This window comes from Chelon labrosus (assembly GCF_963514085.1).
Source record: "Chelon labrosus genome assembly, chromosome: 6".
Classification (NCBI taxonomy): Eukaryota; Metazoa; Chordata; class Actinopteri; order Mugiliformes; family Mugilidae; genus Chelon; species Chelon labrosus.
In genome coordinates, this window is record NC_140342.1 from 11,463,854 (window position 1) to 11,491,561 (window position 27,708).

General features: G+C 40.0%; 1 protein-coding gene across 1 annotated transcript; it reads right to left on the minus strand.

Moving 5' to 3' along the window:
- Positions 1 to 4,187: 4,187 nt before the first annotated feature.
- Positions 4,188 to 27,664, minus strand: tcf3a (transcription factor 3a). Its single transcript, XM_084546253.1, has 20 exons — positions 27,058 to 27,664; positions 23,802 to 23,898; positions 23,362 to 23,434; positions 17,815 to 17,888; positions 16,250 to 16,325; positions 15,555 to 15,595; positions 14,998 to 15,133; positions 14,563 to 14,612; positions 13,109 to 13,205; positions 12,638 to 12,774; positions 12,368 to 12,518; positions 12,215 to 12,270; positions 12,005 to 12,083; positions 9,661 to 9,737; positions 9,388 to 9,558; positions 9,162 to 9,258; positions 8,894 to 9,026; positions 8,016 to 8,254; positions 5,881 to 6,027; positions 4,188 to 5,762 (listed from the first exon to the last, which is right to left on the minus strand). The coding sequence occupies exons 2-19, from the start codon at positions 23,853 to 23,855 to the stop codon at positions 5,888 to 5,890; spliced, it is 1,881 nt and encodes a 626-aa protein (XP_084402379.1). The 5' UTR covers positions 23,856 to 23,898; positions 27,058 to 27,664; the 3' UTR covers positions 4,188 to 5,762; positions 5,881 to 5,887.
- Between the last annotated feature and the right edge of the window lie 44 nt (positions 27,665 to 27,708).

Genomic DNA, 27,708 nt, shown 5'->3' on the forward strand with positions numbered 1-27,708 from the left:
TTTAATTTAAAATAGGACAAAGAAACACATCACTAAAACTGAGGAATTTGAATCCAGCTGATGTTTCAAACAAGTTCAGACAGGAGCATGTTTTCCTCAGAGTTACATAACCTTTCTCTAAGAACTCTTTGGGAAGCGAGGAGCTCAACTATTCTTATTTTGAAAGTTGAAATGCTTTCACATTCTTGCTTCATGTAATATTTCAGCTGCCCAACAGTCTGGGGTCTCCTCTGTTGTACTTTTTGGTTTCGTACTGCAACAAATGTCTTCAGTGGGTGACATGTCTGGACTGCAGGCAGGACTACATTCTACTACAGAGCCATGCTGTTGTATTGCAGAATACGGTTTGGCATTATGTGCCTGAAATTGCGTTTCAGCTGCATTTGTGGACAAAGAAACACGCTGTGTTCACTGGAAATGTTTTTCAGAAGCATTTGAGTCCATGCAGTGACTTCCACAATATAAGCGTTGCCTTTTTTTTATTTTTTTTATGTAGTGATGCCAGAGAGCCTGGATGTCACAGTCTCAGCCTTGTCCAGTGCACGCAGATATACTCAGAATCATTTAACCGCATTATGGACCATAGATATCAGAGATGTTTCACAATAAACTACCCTGGTTATGTACATTCAAGTAAAAAAAAAAAATATGGTAGTATAGCAATATGACATTTATGTGTGTTTAATACTACAGACAGCTAGAATACATTTTATGTTAGGAAGCAGAAAATCATGTAAGAGTTAGTCTCGACTTTCTATGATCCTTACCTCACATGCAGAAAGGATAATATTTAAAGACAAAGAAAACTTGAAAAAGCTTCAGCTGTGAAGGATATCAAGTAAGATGCTTTGCCTTTATTCTTAAACTCTTTGATCATGCAGTCTTTCACAGCACAGTAGTGAACTCATCCTCAAATTTACCATTTAGCCTCTCCGTGGCGCCCTCTTTAGACCCAGTCATGGCCATTAACCTGATCCTCTGTGAGATTATAAGATCTTTTTCCCCCGCTGTTTTGTTAAATTTTTTGTGTTGGTGGTAGCCAATTCAAAATGAGTATATAATTTTTTTAAAGACAACGACATTTCTACAATTCACCACCAGATTTGCCGTCTGCGTAGTATTTTCAGTGAAATGCGGAGGGTTATGGGATTTTGTTTTTATTTACATTTACACAGCCTTTCCAGATGTATATTACAGTACCAATGTGAACAAAGGCATCAACATAGTGAGTGGATGTAGTCATGACTGCCTGACTAAAAGTCAAACAAAGTGTAAAAGAAACTCCGACTGTAAACGAGTATAATGCTTGGCCTTTCCTCGGACTAACCTGTCTCCCTCTATTCATCCTTCTTGAATTTGCCGTTGATGTAGGGGACGTAATCCAAAATCACCCGCCAGTCTGTGAAGTGGACCAGAGCTACACCTCCGGTTGTGCCCCAGATAGCCAGAGTAGGGATCCTGTGTGGAAGAGAAAACATTCAAGACTTGTCCATTTTCCTTTCATTCAGCGTCCAGATGGACTTTTCAATTAACCACTTCAGCTTGTTAAAAACAAATATTCATTCTACGATTTAAGTGTTGGGTAAAAACATAGATCTGAGTGCTGTTAGAGGTCAAACTGTTCTTTGCAGAATAGAGATACTAAACATTAAGAACTTGCTGACTAAGAGAGGAATGTTGAACCAATCTGAATATGACATGACTTACATAAGTACATTTAAATTATAATAAAAATGTATGGGTCACTTGTCCTTTTCCATTTCAGATTAATTAGATTTCCAGACTATGTAAACATTTAGCAACAGTAATTTTGATACTAAACCATACTCTCGAAACAGAAATGTTTAATGCAATAATTATCCGTTTTATGTGCAATGACATCAAATGTTATCCAGTGAGATCAGGTAGTTAGCTTGCTAGCTAGTTGTTTACCATGTACTCTAATAGGTAACAATGATGAGAAATTTACACTTTTTCTGGAGTGGAAAAATAAGATTAACAAATAAAAAGGTAACACGAACTCTGTTTGAAACATAAAACGTTTAATATTAGGTATCTCCAGCCAATAGTTAAGCTAACAGGTAGCTAAAGCCAGCATGTCCCTCCAACTTTGACCTCGGTTAGGCTAACAGCTAATGTTAGCTAAGGACACACTGAGATTGTGTTAACGAAAGGTCTGAATTCTTTCCACATTTTACCAGCGATATGGTATTAAAAAATCTTACCATGACTTGAAAATGGACACATACTTCTGTCCGATCACTTTACTGATCATTTTGGCTGAAATATGCCCTTCTAGCGGAGGACGAGCAGCTTTACAAAGCTGAGAAGAGCTTCCGAGTTTCCTTGGCGAGCTACACTTAGTGCGCATGTGCACGGAGCACTTCCGGTTATTAGTAAAGTAAAAGCTCATTAACAACAAATGAAAGATGGAGAAACAGCATAGCAAAACGTACGTGAGGAGGAAGTATTGGTAAGAAAGTGGCGATTCATTTGATGAGTGAAACACAATTAAAAGAAATTAACGGAAATTAATCTTTTGTCCAGCGGCCCTGTTGTAAATTAACTTGCTTGCTTTTATATAGTGTATTTTCCTGCACAGATGCATCATTGTTAATATAGCACCTACTAATAAGTACAGCCTTCCAACAAAGCTATGTTGATGGGTTTCTAGAAGTGTTTTTATTTTATTATGTCTTCGATAGTACAATGAAGTGGCCATGTGTCATTAATACAGTGGACTTTCAGCTCTTTGGTGTCCCCTAGCGGCCCAGCTAAGACATGGCAAAATACAGACAGCCCCTAAAACCACCTCGGCAATGCACGCTCACAATGTCTTCTTCCTGTCAAACACGCGTTTTCCTTTGATGCTGGAGCTTCACAGTTCAGAGTGGTGGATGCTGAACAATAAAATACTGTTTAAAAAGGTCAAGTTTGTTTGAACACGTAAAATCTGAAGCAGGATTTGGGATTTAGTCAGGAAACCATTTGTGGACTAAACTGAATAAACTTTGAGATTGGGCTTCCTCACAATGTAGGAGACATCTTGTATCCTGGAATTAAATAACAGAAATAAAAAGACATCTTTATAGATTGAGGGAAAGGTGTCAATCTTAAGAACATCAAAGCGGGTAATTCATTTGTAAAAGGAGAAATCATATCACACACACACTACCATTTTATACATGTTTTAACACATTTGAAGGGGACATTTGTGTAGATCCTCATTTCATCCTGTGAAAGAAATACACTACAAAAGGCAGGTTTGTTATTAAAAATGGCACATTTATTGCTACATTACTGTTATATACACAACAGTTCTTGATATCTACTTTATATATAAAAAATAGGAAACTGGAGGCACTTTGAGGACATAGCCTACATAGATGTTGTCCCCAAACATGTGTGAAGACAGAGAGATAGATCGCCTGTCATGGAGGACAGAACAAAAACTTTCAGGTGCATGTTTTGATACAAGGTTACTGCACAATATCTTTCATGTTCAGAAATAAAAGTCTTCAGTTGAAATTTTCCATATCAGAGAGAGTGAGAGACCTTTTTTTTTTTTTTTCCTGGGGAAAACCTGGAGTAGAGAATATGATATTAGGGGCCAGTCCACTGGGCAACATTTGCGATTAAATGATAAATACTGTTACATATCGATATCAGCTGATGACGATGAAGCTGATAAGGACATATCATACAGCTGTACATACGTAGCGATGCGCATGGAACAAAATTATATTGAACAAAATCAGAAAATAAAAGATTTTAAGTAGTTTTCAGCATCAACGTTGTTATTAGTCAACTTACATCTCATGACACACACTGAAGCGGTCGGCGTCACAGAGTGTAATTCTTCATTTTCTGAGACACTGACAGATGTTACTGACGTATATATGCTTTTACACATCTGTATTATAAAAGGTACAACCTAGAATTCCTTAAATGCAACATCATCCACCATGTAGCAAAGAAGTATTCAGGCACTGGTAAGTAACCATTATCAAAACTCCCAAAGTCAGGAAAGTGACTAAGGCCACCCTTGTTGATTCAGTTTATGCTTCACGTCATAATGAAACAGTGAATTATGTTGCAGATTGTGCAGACCACCCCTCCTGCCTCTTCCTCAAAGTAATCAACCAGCTCATTGTAGCTGGACATTAGGGAAAGGAGAGGGGGGTGTGCTAAAGAAAAAAAAACATTTAATTTCATTCAACTCATGTAAGAAAAACTGTCACTATCACCAGAACAATCCAATTATAATTGGCCCGACAGGTTTGTGTTGAAACAGCGATGACTTTCAAAAAGACCAATATCACAACATGTGATGTTACAGCCAGAGAATTTAGTCATTTTTAACATTTTTGAGCACCTGGCACCAAATAAAACACCTCACTTTGTTCCTGGAATCTAAACTGAATCGTCTTACATTTAAACAATGTAAACAAAAAGAAACAAGAACAAAACTCTTACAACTATCTTACAAAGTAAAAAACAAAATAAAAAAGCAATGATAAATCCATTCTACAAAAGGAAGATCCTTATAACAGGCTCCAAAATTGTTCCAAAGGGTGGGGGTGGGGGGGATCAACAAAAACACCAAACGCTCAACACAGAGCAACCAAAACAAGTCAGTCAATGGCAAAAGAGTAAATTCTCCAAAAGGTAGCAGTTAACACTCGTGATCCCTTTCAATACTCTGTTATTTCTGTCTGATAGTAAAGTCATTTACTTCAATACAAATTGTTCTGAGACTTACATGAATTAAGTTCACTGTGCTGTAACAGCGTCTTTATGTATGATTGGATCTGGTTGTATTTGAGTCACTGACCACACGGCTGAGACTCAGAGCGACTGAGCCGGACGACAGCCTCCCAGAGGAAGGGTCGGGATGTCAGTGTGTGCATTTGATTTCAAAATCACTGTGGATCCTGGATTGAGTCACGTGTCTGTGTCCGTGGTGGGTCTCTCTCCGGCAGTCTTTCCATTCCACTTGCATGGCAGTGACAATAACAGATGTACAGGACTTTGAGAGGTAAGACTGAGATCCACGATTACAAAGAAGCAAAAACTAACCCACTACATATGTGAGTCAGTGACCGTGGCACCAACTCAGCCACTGAAATAAATGTGAGAAATACAGCCTGAATTACCAGCATTTCAAAAAGAGGAGTCAGCTGTCTGCCTGCCCAGACAATGGCTGAATGTCTCCAAACCTTACCTCTGTACTTCAGTCATCATATGATGGTTGTTATTAACCAAACACTATGTATTAGGCCTGTTTCAGACATGATTAAACAGGGTTTGTTCAATCATAATATCAATCCTCCGTCTTGAAGAATGTAAGACCTCCTTTTCTGATGGGAATGCCAATAATAATCCAACGATACAAATCCTACCTTTGCCCACATGAGCAATTGATCCAAAAGTGTTATTTGATCCAAACAAGTTTTGCTCCCAACATGTAAAGCAATTTTTTAAAATGTCTTACAAAAACATTATCATAAGAAGTTCCTTATGTCCAATTCCCAACGTCTGCAGACCAGCGTCCTCCTTTCAAGGTACTGATCAATAAATCTTTCTTCTCTTTTTGTATCAGTGTGCTTGTTGTATTCATCGTCAGGAATGTGGCCACCTGCTTTGTCAGTAATGAGGTGTGTGTGCGCGCGTGTTTTCCAAAAGTTGATTGACACACACTGAGATGCATGACAATGATAGATTAAGGCCACGTGTTCTAAGGGCTGTACAATCAACAGGAACTGGAGAAAGAAGGAAAAGAAGTAATTAATATCCTTCCATAAAATAAGATTAAAACAATGCTGATCACATTATCCTCCAGGAATCATAAACCCTGCTGCACAGATTCTGTAGACTGACCTGAGAATTACATATGGCTCACAGGGTTGTGTCCATCGCCTCCTAGAGCGGGGTGACCCCCACCAAGCTGCATCTGGGGGTCCACGCCCGACACTTTCTCCTCCTCTCTCCTCTTAAGGCAGGCTGCCTTTGGGTTCAAATTACGCTCTTTGAAAAAAACATAAAAGTGAGATATTAAAAACAACAAAAATGTGACAAAATGAATCCAAAAAGGGTTTGTGAGTTATGAACATACAAGAGGTTAGGCTGTTGAAGAGGACTAAAACAAGAAAAAGGAGAAGCAAGACAGGAGAATGAAAAGCGGAGTGACAGCTGCAGGTGTTTGGCAGTAAAGCAGGGATATACTTCCTCCTGTTCTCCTTTTTCTTATGTGATAAAGGCAAATAGAAAGCCAGAATGGATGCTACAAAGTCAATAGGAACGGAAGAGAGTTTCCTATGCGTAAATGACTGGTAACCTTTGTCCAGGTTACCAGTCGGCTGGCTGTTGAATCAGACCTTCTTGTATTTGCTGACCTACCTCGCACCTGCTTCTCCAGGCCTAGTATGACCTGGACGGCCTGTTGCAGGATGACAAGCTTGGTCTGGGCCTTGTCGCTCTGCAGGTGGACCTGACACATTCTGCCCAGCTCTCTGAAGGCTTCATTAATGTCACGAACTCGCACTCTCTCCCTAGCGTTGTTAGCAAGGCGGCGCTCTCGCTCCCTCTGCTCCTTCTCCTCAGCGGTCAGGTTCTCATCAGTCACAGAGACAAGGCTGTAGCCAGGAGGAGAAGCGGGGGTTGGAGGGGCTGGTTAACAAACCCAAATCACAACCCTAACTGAACCTAGGCTGGATGTTCTCACTAAAAGCTGCAGTTACACTGGTTCAAACCAATAATATTGCTCTCAGGTTCTCACATTTTCCAGTCAGAATCCTTGTTCTTTGGAAAATATCTGATATTTTAAATACATCAGTGTTGACGCAAACTTCAATCGATTAAGAGGATCTCAGTGGAGCGGGGCTGTGTCGCAGGAGAATAAGCGCAGGAGTGTGCATTCTCATCTAGTCAAATTTAAAATGGTCTGGGCTGAGGAAGCCCAATGCTGAAGCAACCAGCATGACCAGGACTAAAACATTAAGTCTAAACAACCAACCAAGATATTTTCATTGGTCATTTGGGTCCAGGATGGAAGTTGAGGGGATACAGTGACTGTCTAGCAGAATGAGAGAAGTTACGACAAGTGAGACAGAAGGTGAGAGAGAGAGAGAGAGGGAGAGAGAAAGAGAGGAAGCAACACCCTCTGCCAAATGCAGAAACACAGAAAAAGGCACAGAGAAAACACAGGAGAGACTGGAGGCTTCACATTAAATACATCAGTAGCGGATGTATTTATCTGAATGTCAGGAAGAGTAGGTCGCTGTTGTAATCTGTAAAAGGAAAACGAAAGAGGACGGGGGGATTGAATGGTGAAATGGACTGCTTGATACAGGACTGCAAATTTGAAGGCTTAAAAGGCTGGAACATGCAGCACGAAGACACCGCTACACAGACGAAGGCAGGTGAATACACAGAGGATAACAGGAAGCTCTGCTTTTATGCAAAAAAATATGCTATGAGTAGAAGGTTATAATACGGACACTGAAATGAGGCATTTGAAATTAAAATGGTTTTATAGTATAATAAAAGAATAATGAGCGAACAGCGAGAAAGGCAAATAAAGGTGTTAATCGAGTCCAAAGGTGAGGCTGACAGACATGTAGGCATTTTCACAGTGGAAACAGGCAGCTAGTTGTAAGTGAGGCAACATGTAGCGCTTTAGAACAAATAGCAGTCCTGTATGTGTTACCAGATGTTTTAAGATGAACTGGAGAATGGGCATATCTTAAAACAGCCACACAGATTAACTTCTTAATCCCATGTCCTTCACCATTTTAAGACAGACTCCACGAAGTAAAATCACCCATATTACACAGGTAAAGTTGATTTACCAATGTAAGTGGACTACAAAGAAGTACCACAGTTAAGTCATATCATCCACAAGTATTTAATGATCTGAATAGTAGGACATGACAGAAGCTGTAAACTGTGTGGGAGTTTTACTTTGTAAAGAGGCCCTTCCCCTCCACTTCCTTCCTCCCTGGACACCCACTGACCTCGGACTTGCTGCTCCAGGTTGAGTATAACGTTAACGGCCTGTTGCAGTATGATCAATTTGGTTTGTGGTTTCTCATTGCTCATATGGAGCTGAACCATGCGGCCCAGCTCCTTAAAAGCCTCGTTGATGTCCCGAACACGTAGACGTTCACGGGCGTTGTTCGCCATCCTCCGCACTTTCTCCCGCTCAACCTTAATCTCCACTGGTAGATCTTCATCGTCTTCCTCATCATCCAGACTAGTGAAGATGAGGAGGGAAGGAAACAACAGTATGGGTACAGTTCACTTGTTGTATGCACAGTATGCCCCAATCTTCTAACGATAACAACAACCCAGACTAATTAGAGCGAAAGCCAGTTGCAAGTAGCTTCGCTTTTTTGCACAAACCAACCCTTGGATCTCACACAGGAACTGAATCTGCAGCATTTCTACCACATCTGAAGAATTGTTAAATTTAAGCAATACATTACTAAAAAGTAACTGCTTCCTAGGTAAGTCTTTGTCCTGGCAAGAAGACAATCAGGTGATATAATTGTCTATAATCCTGCATTTCCACTTTTACTTTAATTTAACAAAGTACTTTTAAAAACAGAGATGTAACAGCTTCATTCCAATTATTCCTACTTAACAGACAAGGAGTCGTTTAATATTTCAATAAAAGGAGATTTTGAAATTATGTAAAATCACTAATTGCTTTTAGGAACATTCAAGTGTTAAAAAAGCTTAAAATAAGCTGCAATATACAAAATATCCATGGCATTCAATGGTAATGTCTAACAAATAATTTCCTGATACAGATACCGATTACAGTTCAGGATGACATTTAATGAACTCTTACGCATTAGTACATGTAATATTAAAAAAAGATTTTGGAAACCTTGTTCGAAGGTGGGCCTTCAGGTCTTTTCTCTCGTCTTCTGACTTGTCTGTAAGGGAGCAGTTCTCATCGTCCTCCTTGTCCTCTCGTTTGATAGCAGCACCACTGGAGCGACTTGCGTTACCAGGCTGGCCTATATACAGAGTTCATAAACAAATTTTATTGCATTTATTACATTTTATAGAACACAAAAAAAGTCTCATGGTGACAAAGTATTAACATTCTTTTAGATACGCAAAATAAAGAATTAACATGAACACAACGTCACCTGAAAAGCCTTCAGGCTGAGAGCCTGACGCCGGCCCATGATGCAAAAGTCCTCCACTAGAGGGCAGACCAACGGAGTCCTCATGGTGACCGGACACCTTTAGGAGAACAAGTTTGTAATAGAATTGATACAACTGCAGCAAAACAGGTAATACCAGTCGTGCGGTTTACTTTTACTTTTACATGAAAGATCAGTATTTTGTGCAAGGCTTATCCATAAAGCTCACCAGTCCAGACATACGACTGGCCAGTCCAAGTGCTGCACTGTTGAAGGCCGACGGTAATCCCAAGCCAGAAGAGAGTAGATTGTGCATTTCAGCAAGTCCTGGCCCCCCATGTCCACTGGCGTGACGCTGGAGAACATTGATGGCTTCTTCCAGACGGTCCTCCATTTTACTCTGCAACAAAGAGCAAAGAACAATGAATGATGAACAAGGTGATGGATAAATGAGTGTAGCTCTCTGATCTTTCACATAAAAAAATTAGACAAACTGACTCACCAAAGACTGAATTCCACCCTCAAAGTTAGGTGACGGTGTAGCCTGGCCAGAAGACCGATTCCACTGGGAGGCAGAGCCTTGACAAAAGGAGGAGGATCCCAAGATTTAGTCCGAAAATTTGCCAGAAAATTTGTACTGGATTAGCCAGGGAAAGCAAATGGTCAGCTTTTTATTTCTAACTCACTAACAGAAATGATTGAAGCAACTGAGGTTACTGTATCTGACATGCTAATGACTGACACCATAAAATGTACTGTAGGTTAACTAATGTCATTCTCTTAAACAAAAGCAGCTGGTGAGGCTGAGGTTTTACAAGAAATGACAGTTTGACGTAAAGATTTTACAGCACAGCAGAGTGAACAGACACACATAACCCTAATCCAAGACACAAGATGGTCGCCCTGTATTAGTCTCTGACAGGCAGATATTTTTCAACAGACAAATGTTTGTAGATGTATCCGTGCTATGCTCTGGAAGAATAAATAAACAGGCATGGTTGAGGTCTGAATACTCAGACAAAGGTCAGACAAAGGCTGTCGCACACAACCCACTTAAGCTGAATTCTCTTTTAAATCAAATGACAGGAAATGCAGAACGGCCATCTCCTATGGGACCCAGTTACACTCATCTACAGTTTGGAGAAGTCTGGTCAGCAGTAGTCTTTAAAGAAGCCAAAAAGCTATGGCAAAAAAAGCCTGTTACACAATCGTGCTCTGGACTTATAAGTTAAAATAATGTATTATTTGGCTCAAACAGAAAGCAGTCTGTTTGCACAACAGCTGATGAGTGCTACTAGAGTGAGTGTCTACAGGCATTCTGTGGACAGAGCAGAAAATTTGGCTTGATCTTTACCAAACTCATTATACAGGATGAAAATGACCCTAAACAAGAGTCATAAAGAATCATCTTCAGCCAAAAGAAGAACAAAGAGTCCTGGAGCAGACGGTTTAGCACCTGCAGAGCCTTGACGTCAACATCATCAAGTCAATCTGGGATAACCAGGAGAGACAGCCTAAATCCAACTTTGGCAAATTCTCCAAGACACCTCAACCTGCCAGTAAAATATATCAAAAATCTGTTTGTGATGAGAACTGGAACCGTTTTAGAAGGTGGTCACGTCATACACTGATTTGGTTTACTGATCTCTGTAACATATTAACAGATTCACAGCATGGCTTTTGAAAAATATTTACATAATTTCACACATGCTTAAAATCTTTTCAAAGCTCAGTGTATGAACATAAAGCACTAGATAAAAGACTGATTTGACATTGTTAACATGAGAAACTATTGTTTCATACAAACTACATGGGGACATGAATCAAATGAAGAAGATACAGACACATTTGTGAAGAAAAATATTTCACAGTCCAACAGTTTCATCACTGTGGTAATCCTCCAGTCTTGTGGTGGCAGTATTTGACGTAGTAAGTGTGTGATGAGCTCACACGTGGACTCAAATAGGGAAGTGACTCCACCCTCTTTTTATTTTTACTGTATTTTCCCTTCCTCTCTCATAAGTTATATTTGGGTGGTGTGTGTGTGTGTGTGTGGGGGGGGGGGGGGGGGGGGGCGTGCGCGTGTGTGCGTGTGTGTGTGTGAAAGATCAAGTGAAGGTTAAGTGTGTGGATGCATATCACTATATTTACAGCAAGCCCAGAGAAAAATATCATTGTTTGTGCTGATTTTAAAAATTGCTGCAAGGTTTAATGAAGACAATGAAACAATGACAGACGTTTCAATAGAAACACGGACATAAAAGCAACGTTTAGTACCCTTTAGGAGAATAGGTGACACACTTCTTACGACTAAGTTGCAGCCAAATCAGATGACCTAAATGTCAAGATAGTCTTGCATGCCAAACTTATCTCGGTACTATGTTTGTACAGTGCCAGCACAAGAAAAAGTTTTGAGTGAACTCATTGACCCAGGGGAAAAAAAAAACCTTCAATCATAGAAAAAGGATTTCTGTTACACCTGTCAATGTATCTAATTAGATTGGTAGTTGGGAACTCCACATCACCTGAGTCCAACAGATGGGAAGATAAATGCAAGGCAGTGTACTCATCAGGATGTAGTTAACACACAAGAAAGATCCCTCAACACACAGAAATATAGAATTATAATGTTATGTATTACTTCCACTATTAACCCAATAGATGGAGCTACACTGTCACTCCCAGCTAGGCTGAGTCAGACTGAAAACAATAGATTTTTCAAAGATTTTATCGCCCGTCCACAGAAAAACACAGGAAAGACTGTGGGTTGAACAAACAACATTAAACACTAAATGGCCAGCTGACCTTGAGGCCTCAGGAAAAAATGACTACAGCTATTCACTCACCTGATACAGCCTGAGGAGAGCCAGACGGAGTGGAAGGGGACGGAGGGAAAGTGTTGCTGTTTGTGTCTGAGGGATAGATCTGGACACAGAATTTTTTTTATTTAATTTTTTTTTTTTAAATTAACATGCAACCTATTCATCTATATTCTTCATGCTACATAATGACAATCGTATACAGAATAATATGTACAGTATTTTATTACTACTTACAGATGCCAGTGCTTTTCCAATCTCACCCGAACTGCCAGGTACAGGGGCTCGATTAGCTTGACAAAAGGAAAATGAAGAATTTCAGTTAGAGTTCAGCTATGTAACAACGTTGGAAGGAAACATATTCAGCACAAATCGGGAAGAAGGATTTACCCATAATGGTTTCAGAGCCAGTCATGGGGGGTGTGTGGCTGGGGACACCAAAGCTGTTAGAACCAGAGTGGAAGCCAGCAGGATGAGCCCCGTTCACTTCACTGCCATGCAGGGGGTAGTTTTGGGGGGAGAGGGGCAGTGGCTGCCGTTTCTTGGAAGCAAAGACAACAAATAATTTGAATTGAGAACTTGACAAAAGGCTTCGGTGATGCATTGGTCGAATGTGTGTTGATGTTGTCAAGAAATCTTAAGTGTGAAGGCAGAGCTCACCAGTCTGTCTTGGGGGTTGATGGCAGTGAAGGGACCATGCTGGCTCAGATGAGGAGAGTTGCCCAGCATGGCAGAATAACCAGGCTGAACCATCGACCCGGCAGAGCCCCATGGATCGGAGGGCGGGTGGAGGCCTTCTGTCAGGGGACATCCAGCAGAGGAGGGGGGAAGCAAGAAGAGCGGGGGATAACCAGCCACAGGAGATGAGAGGACAATGAAGGCCACATATGAGACATGTCACATTACTGTGATGACTTCATTCAGCCATGATGCACCATTCAAGTCCCCGCCATCCCAGGGTGCTCACTTAACATGCAACTACAGCAACTACGGTTCACCTGGAAATCCATGAGGTGTGATTCATCCTTACATAGACAAGGATTTAACTAAATTGCCTTGGTCGGACCGAACTTAACAACTCAACACAATAAACAAGGGGAGAGCCTGAAGGGAAATCTTGTTTCAACTGACCTTGCATGTAGAACTGTGAGTAGACGTTTCCTGCCTTTGAGGCTGAGTAACCAGCATTGTCCCGGTGAAAATCCTCTCCTGAGGGTGATACATAAACCTACACAAAAAAGACAAAAACATGACTCAAAATACTCTGCACAGAGTCTGATAAAACTACACAAGTCAGTTTCCTATACAATGAATCAAAATGTTGCATGAATGCCATGTTGTGCCTTTACATGGAACTTTTCCTTGGATCCTTTGAGCTTAGCTCGGTGGGTGACCAAATATATATTTTATAAGTAGTATCTAGGTCTGGCTGACTAGAATTTTTAAACCAACAACAGAACATACGTGATTAAACACATCTCTTAAAATGATGGGTTTCTTCCCAAGCTGGAATCTATATTTACAATCCGATTTTACTACGTAACTGAATAAACAGACTATTGCAACATTTCTGCAGATTCAAGCAGAGAACAGTTTCGATGTGCTGTGGGCTTTTAGTGTCTAACATTTCAGTGAGAATTTTACATATTAACATGCTGAGAATGGTTAACGGATACATAATTCAATCACTCTAACAAAGTAAGATGTGACCATATAATAGGAGCTGCAGTTACACTTGGTATATGTTAGAATAGGTACAAAAAAAATACTGTTCTGAACCACCACATCTTTCTCAGTCAATACTATTCTAGATGGAAATCAAGAATCAAACTGTGTCTGAAGAAGTCAAATCCAAATGGACTAAAGTTTTCTTCTGTAATTTGATCAAACTGAGAAAAAGGAGAGGAAAAAGAGTGGAGAAGAGAAGAGGGAACGGAGAGATGCACTCCTAATTACTGAACCATCTGCCGAATCCTGGCCGGCAGCCAACTCCACTGGCAGCTGGGATAGAGGGATGGGGGAGGGAGAGAGAGAGAAAGGAGGGAGGGGGGGCTGTTGTTCATGGTGGTGGAGGGGGAAAGAGAGGGAGGTGGTGTGAGGTAGTGGGGATGAGGGTGGGGAGGGGGGGTAGAAAAAAATACGGAAATAAGGTGCCCAGAGAGTGAGAGTGGGAGGGAAAAAAATGAGGAGGAGTAGGAACCATCAAACCCCAGTATGACTTCTCTTTAGGGATCTAACGAGGATTCTTGGCAGAGGGGAAGAAATGTGGCCATAAAGTAAAAGGCCCACAAATACAACACACTATAAATACATACTGCAAATGAGTGACTGGGTGAATGAGTGGCTTTTTCCCCCTGTAGCTTTTTTTTTTTTTTTTTTACTTTGGTGTTGCAGATGCACAGCTGTACGAGTTGGAAGTGTATGTATTGCAACTATTATACTGCTCTGCGAGCCAGGGAGAGGCTTCAGATGCCAAATGGAATGTGAAGAGGGGTGTAAAACATAAAAACATGGGCTCCCTTGGCCTGAATGCAAGGCCTGAGACACATTACGGAGGTGAAGCATTTCTGGATGTTAGTACTCACAGAGGAGGGCAGGCCAGGGGGCACCTTCCTGATCTTTTTTGGCTGTGATTCTGCAGGGAGGGACACAGAAGGAAACCATGTAAGCCTGCTTACATTAAAAAAAATAACTTACATCAGCTTTACAATTATCAGCAAAGAGATTCTTCTGAAGTTCTACTCAAAGAATGTATCCATCTGTCTTTGTGACTGCTCATTAATGCCTAATCAAAAGATAATCAGGCAGACGATATTAAATGGCTATTCTCACTGAGAACTCAGTGTTTTCCCTTTCTCTTAAAAAGAAGAAGTGAGACTTTTTAAAACCACAGGAGAACTGATGGCACAAACTTAAATATAAATCAGAACAAAGGAAACTGCGTGAGGCAAAATGTGTGACGACAGATTTATCTTATTACTTTTCCACATTGTGACTGAAAGAATGATTTGTAATCTTACCAACAGGGTCCTGTGAGGGTCTCCTGCGAGGGTTGCTCCCCTCATAGGAGGCATAAAACTGGGAGTTGGACTTCACGCCAGATGGGGAGAGGGCATCAGGACTGGGCATGGGCATCTCACTGGGCATAAAGCCCGGCTACAGAAATGTTCAAAGGGAAAAAATGAACCACACGCTCAAAAACGGATTGTTAAAAGTAAAACAATTAAATTATAAGATTGGTCAAGAAACAAAAAAAATGACCAAGAAAAGGTATGACGCAGCAACAAAACATACAGAGCTCAACATTAAGGCTTGTATGGGGCAAATGAATTGTTTTCCGGGGTAACTACAAGATCAAATATGAATCACATCCCACATTAATAATTCCTGTTTATTAAATTCTGTATAGCGACCTAAATACGTACTGAAAACTTATAAAATTCATAAAATGAATCATTTATATGTTGACACAGGTTGGATGCTTTTAGCCATTTGTTCGTCTGAATTCTGCACAACGTGAAATAAGTAAATTTGTCATTTTTACATGCATGTCAAAAGGTTAAGTTTAACATTTTACCTGTGATCCAAATGATGAGTATGGTCCTCGTTCAGCCTTCCCTGTTAGGAGAAAGAAATACATTGTAAAATCAGGTTATCACCATGAAAACTGGGCTTTTATGCCAATATTAAATCACGATCTGGTCATTCTCCACTGGGTGCCTCCCATCTGTTATGTGAGTATATAGGATGATGTGTGGTATTTATGGCTGTGGACAGCAAAAACACAACAAATTGACCCATTATAAATGGTTCAGGGGCATTAGTGCCCAACTTCAGCCCCCTCCCCTGACAGTTAAACAGAGGAGAGCTATAGGCCACTGTAATCCCAAGGGAGAGCCTTGTTTGTGCATGGGTGCCCTTTATACCCCCAACCCCTCCCACACTGAACACACAAACAAACCCCTCCTCCACATCCTCCCTGATTACCCTACTCCCTTCTTCCATAAATGTGGTTTCCCCTAAACTGGTACATTAGTGTTTAACCTATGAATGGCTGCTCTCCCAAACAAACATTTCATTGTTCTGATTCAGTCACACAGTCCATTGATATAAACTTGTGTACTTCAGCCAGTACGTTCCTCTATCATTACGTCCTGTTATTAGCAACACTGGCCCCAAATTTCCCCGATTCTCTTTGGTTTGTAAAAAAGCTGATGTGAAAGTTGTGGTGTCTATGCTTCAACAGCTTGGTTCAATTTAAGCATGTCTTACCTACAATCCCTGATCCATACATGGGGGCAGAAGGCATGCCCTCTTGCTCACTGTAAAGACGTTCTTCTGCGTAACTCTGAGGGAAAGAAAGCATAATCCGCAGGGACATAAATATAATCAAATAAATAAACATCAAAGCAACTATGTAAGAAAATAAACTCTTCAGTGTTCATGTGAGTGGACCAATAGCGATTATCTAACTTGGACATGAGGCCCTGTGCCAGACCTAGTTTTAAGAACAGCTGTTTTGGGATGAAAGAGTGGAATTCTTCAGTAGCTAGATTTACTATAGTAGCACTAGTAGAGCAATATAGAAACCTATAAATCACAAACACAAGTTATTCTTACTTTGCATGTGGTTTATATGGAAAAATGTGTTTACTATAGGAAAATGACATTTCAAATATGGATGGAGGGGCATTTTTCTCATTCATTGGTTTCCATCAAACAGTTTATATAGGAATTATCAAATAAACGTAAAAATACTTGTGAAAAAATTAACAAAATGTACAAAACACTGTAAAAAAAAAATTCTCTAGGCTTGGCTGAAAAGAAATCTGAAGTGCAAAGGAAACCGTATATAGATTAGCATCAATTGCTCCACTGTGGAGACAAAGAATGGCAGGAGGCAAAAATATCACATAGCTGACAACTAAGAGGAGCATTCCTGAAATAAATACATAAGCATAAATAAAAAATTCCACCAAGTTTACCATATGGCATTCCACTGAGATTTTAGTGGCATCTTTTTTTTTTTTTTTTATCTCATTATGCTATATTCTTCTGTACTGGTTTACTGGCACATGACTAGAATATATTCGTTTTTATTTTCTTTTCCAGATTTTTGGAAAATTACGTTACAATTTACACTACATTTGGAAATAAACTGAGTGCCACAATTAAGCTGTGAGAAAGACTTAACAATGGGATTCTTCAGATTTGTAGCCAGTCGATAACAATATGACTATACAACATAAGTTGTTCATTTGTTTTTATATAAGTTGTGAAAATAAAGGTCCCATCTATAATGTCAGTCCTATAAAGTTTTTCCTGGAATTGTACCTCCTAGACATTTAGGAAGAAACATGGCTGGCTTTGGCCCGCCAATGCCTTTATTACACTAAAATATATGGTAATTAAAATGGTTTTGAAAAATTTTCCAAATAGCAATAGCAATAACAGGCAATTTGGCTGCATGTTAGTTAAATTAGTATGAATCTTGACTGGAACATAAAAGATTCTTGAGCAAACAAGTGAACTAACATTACCCGGTGACATACAAACCAAGTATTGATAAGATGGTGATAAATCATAGCTCCCTCTTTATAGACAATCATCACTAAACTGTATAATGACTATTTTCTAGTGCACACCTAAAATCTCAGCTGTATGAACCTAAGGGATCCGTGGAACAACGTCAAGTGTAGAATACTTTTTCATACTAGTATGTCAGACACTGTGTGTGAAAGGTGCACATATTGTTCAACAGCAACAACATGACATCTGTTCAACAGCACGACATCTGCAGGTCTGGTTTTAATGTAGAAAGTTAGAATAAACCGTACCCTTCCCTGGTTGAAAGATGGACTGTTCTGTTCTCCTGGTCCCCAGGGACCGGACCCGCTCCTCTCATCTATACCTGGAAGACAAAGAAGTGAGTAATTTCTATTAACCACTAAATGACAACACATTCTTAACACAGATTTATGCCTTGGCTTTGCAGGAAATATCTAACTTGAGAGAACGGTGACCTGCTTTAATACAGGTTTTTCAGGCTGCTCAAAGTAACATCCATTGAAGAGCTTCACTTCACAGCTCAGAGAGACAGCATAGTGACAGTGCTGTCACATAGCGTGGATATGAGCTGTAGGAAGTTTGAATAATTAACACCCAGTATGAGGCTCCCAGAATCACCCTCGACATTCTTCATTCTCCCACTCTACTCCTTTACATTTTCCATGGCAACAGTCATTCATAGCCCATCTATTCTCTCACATTTGGACTACAAGTTTGCCTTAACACAGACTCAGGTCTCAATCTGACGTAGCTGACACGCGTTATCCCTGGCCAGAGTACTGCAGCTTTCAAATAGGTGAATGTGTGATTTCAAGGATTGGTGAAGCAGAAATTCTTGCCCGTCCCCTTTCTCTCAATCTCCTCTCGTACTGCAAAACAGCATCTCTGGGGGAAAGCTGAAGCTTAATTGCATGCTGATTTGCATAATTGTGCATATTAATGAAGCTCGGCTCTATGAATATTCATATTTTTGTTTTGTTGTCTAATTAAAAAACGAAGGGGGGAGAGGGGATGGGGGTGGAGGCGGGCTAGAATCATGACAGGATCAGCAGTAGAACAGAATGATGGGTCCACAGCGCTGAGAGCTGCTAGATTGCCGTGACAACAGTGATCTATACGCGCGACACCAGCAGAATAAGAGATGAAGTAGACAATGTCTTATAGCCTCTCTATGGTTGACTGTCACTCTCCATGTCAATCAAAGATGATAAAGAAAATGCATGAAACACTTGTATCTGCTGTAAGTCATCAGTACCCGAGCTCCAGACGAGAAAAGGCCTCAGTTCAAGATTTTGTATTTAATGCTTCATTACGCTTTTGTGCATATCAAGTGCATGTAAACTAACAAGATAAAAAAAAAGTTAATTTCATTTCGAATATTCAAGGAGCTTAAAATACAAAAATCTAATTTAAATGGGTCCATTTCATTGATCACAATTGGGTACACCTTTCATAAAACATACTCCACAACCCCTTTTTCACTGTGTGACAGATGTTTCCTATGATTTTGTGAACAAATATAATGGAATCTAAGGATAACGTGGAAAAATAAAGGGAGGATTAACATATGGATATATTTTAATGGTAAAAGAGAAAGTAGACAAAATATTAGAGGTCTTCCTGAATAACTTACTACTGTATATTAAGTCAAACATACTCTCTAAATAACTGATACTAAAGAAATAAACACACAAATGAAACACAAATTAACTGTGGCTTTAACCACAGAATTAAAACAATAGAAAGAAGGACACACTGTCTGAAAGGGCCTAAAATCCACGTAGCTGCAGTTCAACAGAAACAGATATAAAAAAAACAGGCTGCCTAGTCATCTGCTGATTTCCATCATCTTTGTCTCCTTGAGTTGTGCGTGTGTGATAACTGAGGAATTTCATGTGGATAGACTAATATGTGTCCTTGCCGTTTGTAAAATTACATTCATGAACATATTTAAATCTGTAACTGACCACAGACTATGACTTTAACACAAGTTCCTTGTTTCTGACTAGCATTCAGACCCATGTTCTTTTTAATGCATTACATTGTTTTTCACCGTATTACTCCTTCATACTATTTGCATCCATTTCCATAGTTTTTGCTTCTGTCCCAGGATCTGTGTGCAGTTCATAATGTGGTGTTACGCAGATGACACTGCTGTTACAGTAAGAATCATCATCAGCCTGTTCAAAACATACCGTTCAAAATGGGCTGAGTGCAGCTTCCTTTACAACCGTAAATACAACCAAATGAGCAAACAACTGAATGCGTCACTGAGAGGCATCTCACTGACAGCGTGCACACCGTATTCTTTAAAACAGTGCAATAGCACTAATTTACAAACCACACTTATTTGGATCGGTCCAATCGCAGCTTTATTTGAGGAAAAGGTGTGACTGAAATGTGATACAGAAAACCACTCAAAATATGATGAAAACTTTGAGCGTGAGGAAGATCATATCAATGGCTGTCAAGACAAGTGAACTACACAACACCGAAATACATTTCTAAAAAGAAATGAAACAAACTTGATTAACTCCAAGGCTCTTTTTACAGAACAAAATTTCATTAACACAATGAGAAAGGCCACAATGACGAGAAAACCATGAGTAGGCACGATTCAGACAGACTACCACAAGTGGAACGAGAAAATAAAGAGAAGGGTGAGTAACATCAGACAAATTCTCTGGAGAACACCAATGCACTTCTCCTCCCAGCATGCAACGCCCCTTTAAGCATGGCTAGTCTATAATTACACAGGAAGAGATACTGGAAACAGACAGCCAGCCTGAGTCATAAGCTTCATGAGCAAAACCCAGGCACATACATTGACCAAACTTGCAGACATGTCTTCGTTTTTACAGGAACGCTGCCCCGGGCACCTATAACCGATTGTGTTGTTTGTCTACACAACTTCTTCCTTCCCTTGGCAAAGTGAGTCACACAGACACAAAGCATGATGTCAGATAAAATCTCAAGAGAGTCAACACTGTTAATGAAATACTGAACAATGTACAATAACACGGGTCTGGCTGTTTTAACCTGTGAGTCACCAGAGACTTCTCAAAGCCAACAACATGTGACCCTAACTCACTAACATAGCACAGCTTGGATAACATTTGAAATTCTCCCTCTCTATGACGGCTTTAAAAAGCAAATCTACCTCAACATCCTTTAGCTTCTAAAATTCCCTAACACATCTGTTTGAAAACATTTCATGCAAATTATTTTACCTCCTCCCCTTCTGCATTTCTACCCATACCAAAGGTTAAAAATACATGTTAGGATTTTCAGTTTCCATGTACCAAAAAATGAAAGTGCACTGAAAAATGTGTAGTGAAAGGGACTGAAGAGACATAAGACCAGAGCGAACATATCATCATCACTGAAGGCTCTCAAAGGGAGGGCTCCCCACAGCCACACATGTTAAATCTCCACATACCCAAAACCTCAACCATACTGGGAAAAAGGCATCTAACTGACTCTATACGGAAAACATGTAGCAGCTGCTCCACGAAAAGGCACACTTTGACCAAGTCTGGTTCTTTAGAAGGAATCATATGACTGCATATCTTCAAGAAAAACAGTGAGGATTTCATTACCAGCTTCACTGCGTATAGACCAATATGAACTGCAAGATCATATGCGTTTTCATCTTAAATTATTCCTTAAACCACCGTACTACCTGTATATGTAGCAGGTTTACTTGACTGAGGACAACAGTACAGCCCTGTGCTAGGAGGAATGGTTTAATATTTTAGAGAATTGACTTTCTTTATTTTCACACAGGAAAGGACAGACAGCGATGTGGCAAAAAAAAGAACAGATGGAATTTTAAAGCAATTCATTTAGTTTTAGTGATGACAGATGAAAAAGCTTTTGTTGACACATAGTAGGCAGGTACCAAGCTGAACAAATATCAACTCTGATGTGAAGCAATTGAGGCAGCAACCAATGGGAGCAACTGATACAGGTGACTGACATATGACACAAACACAGATTTCCCTAAACATTTACTGCTAGGAAAAATATTTATGACTTCGGTTCCTAGCACCAAATTCACGGTGCTGATTGCGGACTTGGAAAGTCAGGTGAACCCAGATGGAGCAGCAGCGTTGTTAACAGTATTTCCTTTCAAATAGAGAGCGGTTATGGCAAGAAGAGCTAGTTCTTGGCAGTCCATAATGTCACTTTATGTTCTGCTTCTTTCACTCAGAAACATTTGGGGTGGGAAATATACAAGAGCGTTACCAAGGCAACCGGAGCCTGAAACGTCCACCAACAACCAACTGTCATCTAAAAAGAGACGGTCGATGAGCAAATGGCTACAGCGGACAAGGCTTGAGACTAAAACGCAAAAGGACAAATAATTTAGTTATTTCTTGATAAATCATCTACAATCTAAGCCCAGCAGAGTTTATTCCTACAGCACAGGTTGACTAATACTGTGTCAGAGCTGATGGGTCTGAAGCTGTTTAACAGAAACCTTTTAAAAGGTTTTGTTAGGCATATTTTAGAAGTTTGGAAAACTCTCCCCTCTTCTTCCAGTCCTGATACTAAGCTACATCCAACTTCACAAAATAGACTGAGATGGAAATTAACATTTCATATTATTACTAATATGCCTGTATGCAAATTTACTTCCCTCTCCACATGTACCACTGATCCTTATTCTGCTAAAGTATGAACAAATACACTTAGAATATACTGAGTGTATGAATGGACAGAAGAAGATGTAGACGGCAAAATTTGTATTCTTCTGTGTAAAGGAGTAAAGTCCAAATTTAAAACTATAAAAGGAAGATTGTTGAATTTCACTGAATGCATTTTGGGTGACTGAAGAACGATGCCACGAGCAGCCGTTGGATTGATAACATCTAGGTCTCTCTTTTGTAAGCACACACCTTGCCAATACAAAAGAACATGTAAGTGGCCCTCAAGTGAATAGATGAAATAGAGCCCCCCGTACCCCACCCAGCCACTGAATGCCTTGTTCTTTCATCTTAGCCTTGAATATCCTGTTTCGTTTCTATTGCCAGCTGAAAGACGTACTGCACTTCCAGAAATACAAGGACGTCAGGGGGAGGCTCATGCAGAGCAAGTGGATTTGGTACAGTAGGAATAGAGGTGGACACATGTTTAAAATGTATAGAATATGACAGTTTTATAAAGGCACCATTAGCACCACAAAAAAGATGGAAACTGATCTTGAGTATTTCTGAGACTGTTCGCTGACAGTAAGCTTCATGCTTGTCTTAAAACTGACTGTAAAGCTGATGATTAGGATGGATAATAGCTGCAGGTGAAAATGAGTTATGTGGAGGAGAAAAGTAGGGTGCGAGATTGCAGGACGAGGGAATACACTTTTTCACAGAGTAAGCAGAGGAGATTAATTGGGCTGTTCCCAAAACCCCCACCCTCTGCCTTTGTCCTTAAGTGATTGAATGGCAACAGCTGAGAAGGTGAGGGAAGGGACACCTGCAAGGCGAGGATGAGGAAGCGTAGGGGAGAGATGACGCTTGATCTGCATAACATTAAATAAGATGGCAATCATTCCAGAGGTTTTATCCAATAATCTGAAACCCAATTCATGAGAAAAGGAGGGCAACAGGAACAATAGCGAGACATGAGAAAACCACACACTGCCTTTTTTAAGGTGAGGAAAAAAAATAAGGTCACTATTTCTCACCAGCTTTAAGTGAGGGGGAAAAAAGAAAATGTGTTTTGTGTTTTTATTGATATCTTAATAAAAGAAACCCAAGTAAATGAGTAAAGGCAAACACAGCAAAATTATAAAAAGTTATTTTGGTGGGTCTTACCTGAACCTCCAAACTGACTGCTGGCGAGCGTAGTCGGCCGGTTCTTACCATTTGAAACTGGAGGCTCAAACATCTGAAATGAGAGGAATTGGACTGTGAACCAACCAATGGAATTAAGTCTAAGATTAATTTTTTTTTTTTACTTGTAGCCTCCACATTTCTGCAAACGTAGATTAAGTGATAATTCAACCTATCCTATCCAGTGGGCACGAAGCAAACTGAGCATAACTGCTTTGAGTGATTACTAATATGAATGTTACAGAACAACAACAACAGCCTCATAAAAAAAAAAAAGGTGGCTGATGTGCTGTGCTGTAACCACAGATGCCATTCAATCATATTTCAAACTACTTGAAAACCATTCAAGAAAGTCAAAGTACTCTGGGAGCAAAAACGAAGTTTACTAGAGAAATTCAAGCAAATCTTCAGAGAAATCTTACCGCGCTAAAATCCAGCAAGTCGTTGAGCTCCTTGTCCGTTTCCACTGCAGCCATTCTCTGCTGCTGTTCACTTGGCCCTTTCAGTCTCAGCAAGCGACTACAAAAAGAGGTCACGAGAGTTTTGGGTTTATTTTGCCTTTTTGTAAGATGGTGCACCTCAATTCTGATAATGTGACACTGTTTTAAATGGACTATTAATCTCTTCCATGATATCTAATCAAAACTAAGTAGAATGATACGGTATAAATATAAAAACACTACTTATCTTCATACAATTAACAACACAAAGTTAATCACTGGTTTACTTGTACAATTATGGTATTATTTTCACAACGTTGTTCATCATTCCCATTACCTGCTAATATATCAGGAAAAAATCAATGTCCGACATCTTGGTGGCAGATATTGTCACAACTAGTAATGAAAAACTGATGAGGAAGAAGGTTGAGGTTGTATTTAAAATCTGGCTTCTGTTTTAGTCAGCAAATTTAGACACAATAAACAAAATCTACAGCTGCATCACCAAGTAAAATCTTCTGAGCAATCTGAGTTAATTTGCAGAAGATACACAAACATGACCTACACCACCACTCTGCATTTCAGGGAGTGTTATTCAGGCTGCAAAATTGGAGCGCTTACAGTACGTGTACATCATAAGACTGAATTACCATTCAACTGGCACATCCTTGCCTGTAACAAGCAGCACACTGGCCAAATAATGATGAATTCAACCAGTTCTAAGAGTTTCCTTGGTTGCCCACATCTAACGAGGGTGACCATGGTTCAGCCACAGGCCACAGTGCACTGGTTGTTAGACAGGCCCAGGGCTCAAGCTGCTTCCTCCACCTCAAAACCCAACTTGCTCAAACAGCTCTTTTCACAGAAATTTAGAGAGTGATAACATGACATGCTGGACTCTAAAATAGGCAATGTATAAACCAGATTGTATCAAAGCAAATGCAGGCCATGTGTGGAAAAACATCTTTAAAAAAAAGCATGATTTTTTACGCGAAGTGCGCAAACCAGCATCAGTCGCAATAAAAACACCACTTAAATCCGGTGTTTATTCAGAGAGTGGTGCTGTAAAACAAATATACATTACATTTCTTTCAGCTGCTGCAAGCCAGGGCCGCTTTTTCCCTTAGCTTATGATATAACATCATTATTTTTGAGACATGGCGCTTTACAGAATATGTAGTGTTTTAAAAATCTATGTGGCTGTACATGATTTCCATTACATGTGTAAATGTATACAAGGTAATCAAACAATAAGAGTGCAAGCAATGTTTTCTGGAGTATCATTTGATGTCTTGAATCTTGTTCAGTAATCAACAAAAAAAGACAAACGTTGAAATCTATTTCAAAAAGAGAACACATGTCTATCACCAACAATGACATGAAAGTCACATATCTGGAAAGTTTTCACAATTTAAATACACTGTAACCACTAACTATAACCTCAAAAGGAGTTCAGCACTGAATCAACACCTGATCATTTTTACGGCATGTGTTTGCTTTTTAGTCTATAATAACACACTGGAAAATGGGAAAGCTGTATCATTTTGAATACTGGCATATACTCATATGGTTGTGAAAACAAATGCAATCTAATATAACAGTCTTGCACTAAATCTTAGCTTTAGGTTTTGTGCATTTGTTTAAAATAACAGCAAGAGATCTACCTGTGTTTTCATGTTGGAGGCCGGGTTGTGTAGTACAATTGAGTTGTCCTTGGTTGTACTGACACATGTTCGTAATATTTTGAAACACTTTGTGTTTAATTCAATCCAGTTCAATGGTACCACAAAACTACATCCTCCAAAATGGTTATGCAGTTTAATTGCAACCTTTCCTCCGCCATACGCGGAATATTATAACACTCATGAAGGGGGTTTTGGTGCAGGATGTTACATTAGAAAGCATTTGTATTCCCTAGTGTACCAAATAAACTGGCCAGTCGGTTGTATATCATTTTACTTTTATATAAATAACAGCAATTCTGTTTTCACTTTGTTAAAAATCTAGGAAAACCATGATAAAATGGTACAAATATTTACTAATACAAACACAAAGCCAGCTGTACCCCATTCTTAAGGCATGTAAGGATGCAAACACTGGATTGAGTCTAACGTAAACGCATTGTAAATAGTGTTACAACAGCTAATAGCAAACACAATTTTTAAAAAGGTGCTATTATCTAAAAAGGATAACTGCAAATACTTAAACTACTACTTAGAATTTCTGCCTCTGAGAGAGCTGAGGTCAAAATGGGGGATAAGTGCTTGGCCCCTCCTAACAAATGGAAGTTGCTTGTCTTGAACACCCCCCACCTTTGGCCTACGCGTTTGGAGAAAAGTTTCACGGCATAAAAAGCTTTACAACAGCTCATACCTGGCAGGCTGTGACCGACATCCTGTGTTTTAATGGCTCGACGGTGGGTTTAAAATCCTGCGGGACGTTTAAAAGGACCTAAAAAACCTGTTGCCTGCTGCCTCACGTCGAGCAGCAAAATGAGACGCCGAAGAAAACAAAAGACTCGGGCCACCAAAGTTTCAGTTGAGTGGTCAAAACGCGACTAAATACAAATAAAGGCCCATATGTTTTACAATAATTGCCAAAAAAGTGGTTAAGATTGTATGAGGTTGTGAAATAAAAGCTACAGTACAATTGCTTGTTTTTTTTTTTTATGGGTAACGGTAAAAACCGTTGACGGGGGGTTAAAATTGTAGCAAAACCACCCTATTTTAACAATGTAATTTAATATAACTGCACAAATTACAGGTTTACGCCCAATTTACTGTGACAAAGACTATATTAATGAAATTAAATGTTAACAGGAAGAGAAATACATCGGCATTTTAGCCCCGGCTCGTAATGTTATAAAGAAATAAACAGCCGTTACATGGCTAACGTTCAAACATTCATATACATAACGCGTACATGCTAGTGCTACAGACAGTAAAATCCCGGGGGAGCTAACTCAGTCTGGTAATATGCTAATGTGCCGTAACGTTATAGCCCATTGAAGTGAACAAAGAAGTCTTTTCCATCACACACAAGCTACTATTACTCAGTAATAACACTGCAAGCTCGCCGAGGCCGAAGGGACGAAAATCCAACACCCCGCTTTTCCCGGCGGTGGCACTCCGTACAACTTGAACGAGGCGCTAAAAACTTGATTATTACTGCGCTAACAACGTGACAAACAACTACCGTTTGACGTGCATGTGCTGCTTATAAATTCGACCGCATTTACCTGGAATCAGTAATGTGGCATCCAACGGGGAGAAACGAAGGACTGGCGAAGAGAGAAAAACAAAGTTAGGGATAGGATCCTTCCCCCCGTGGTCCGGACTGAGGGCTTGGTGAAGATGAGCAAAGACAAAAAAAAAAAAAAAAAAAAAAAAAAAAAAAAAATGAGCCGCTCCTCTGCCGCTTCGTCTCACTGCTATCTTCGTCACGAAGCTGAAAATACGGCTTTCGCACGAATCATAACTCTTATGTTACTCCGTTTCCTTTTTCTTAGAGAAACTGTAACCATTTCATTTTCCAAGTAGACATTTTAACAGCCTCCACATTGTCGGTTCCAATGGAATATCACTCCGCAGCACAGCCTACGGGAGGACATGGACGCTGAGACATCAGCGGTGTCCAATTTCAACTAAAACGAGGAAACCGACCGCTGCATGTTTCGCCAGATTCCGTGCTGTTGCGGCGATTGTCGCGAAAGGCACAAAATGTCAACGTTTCGCAACCGCGACCGAAAAATACAATGTCCCGAGCAGCAATTTGCGGGGATCTATGTTGAGTGGCGGATGAGGACAGCGGAAAGCCCAACAGACTGGAGCAGCGGTAGATGGAACGATAATATCTGGGGGAGGACCAATGGGATCCGACGAAAATTTGA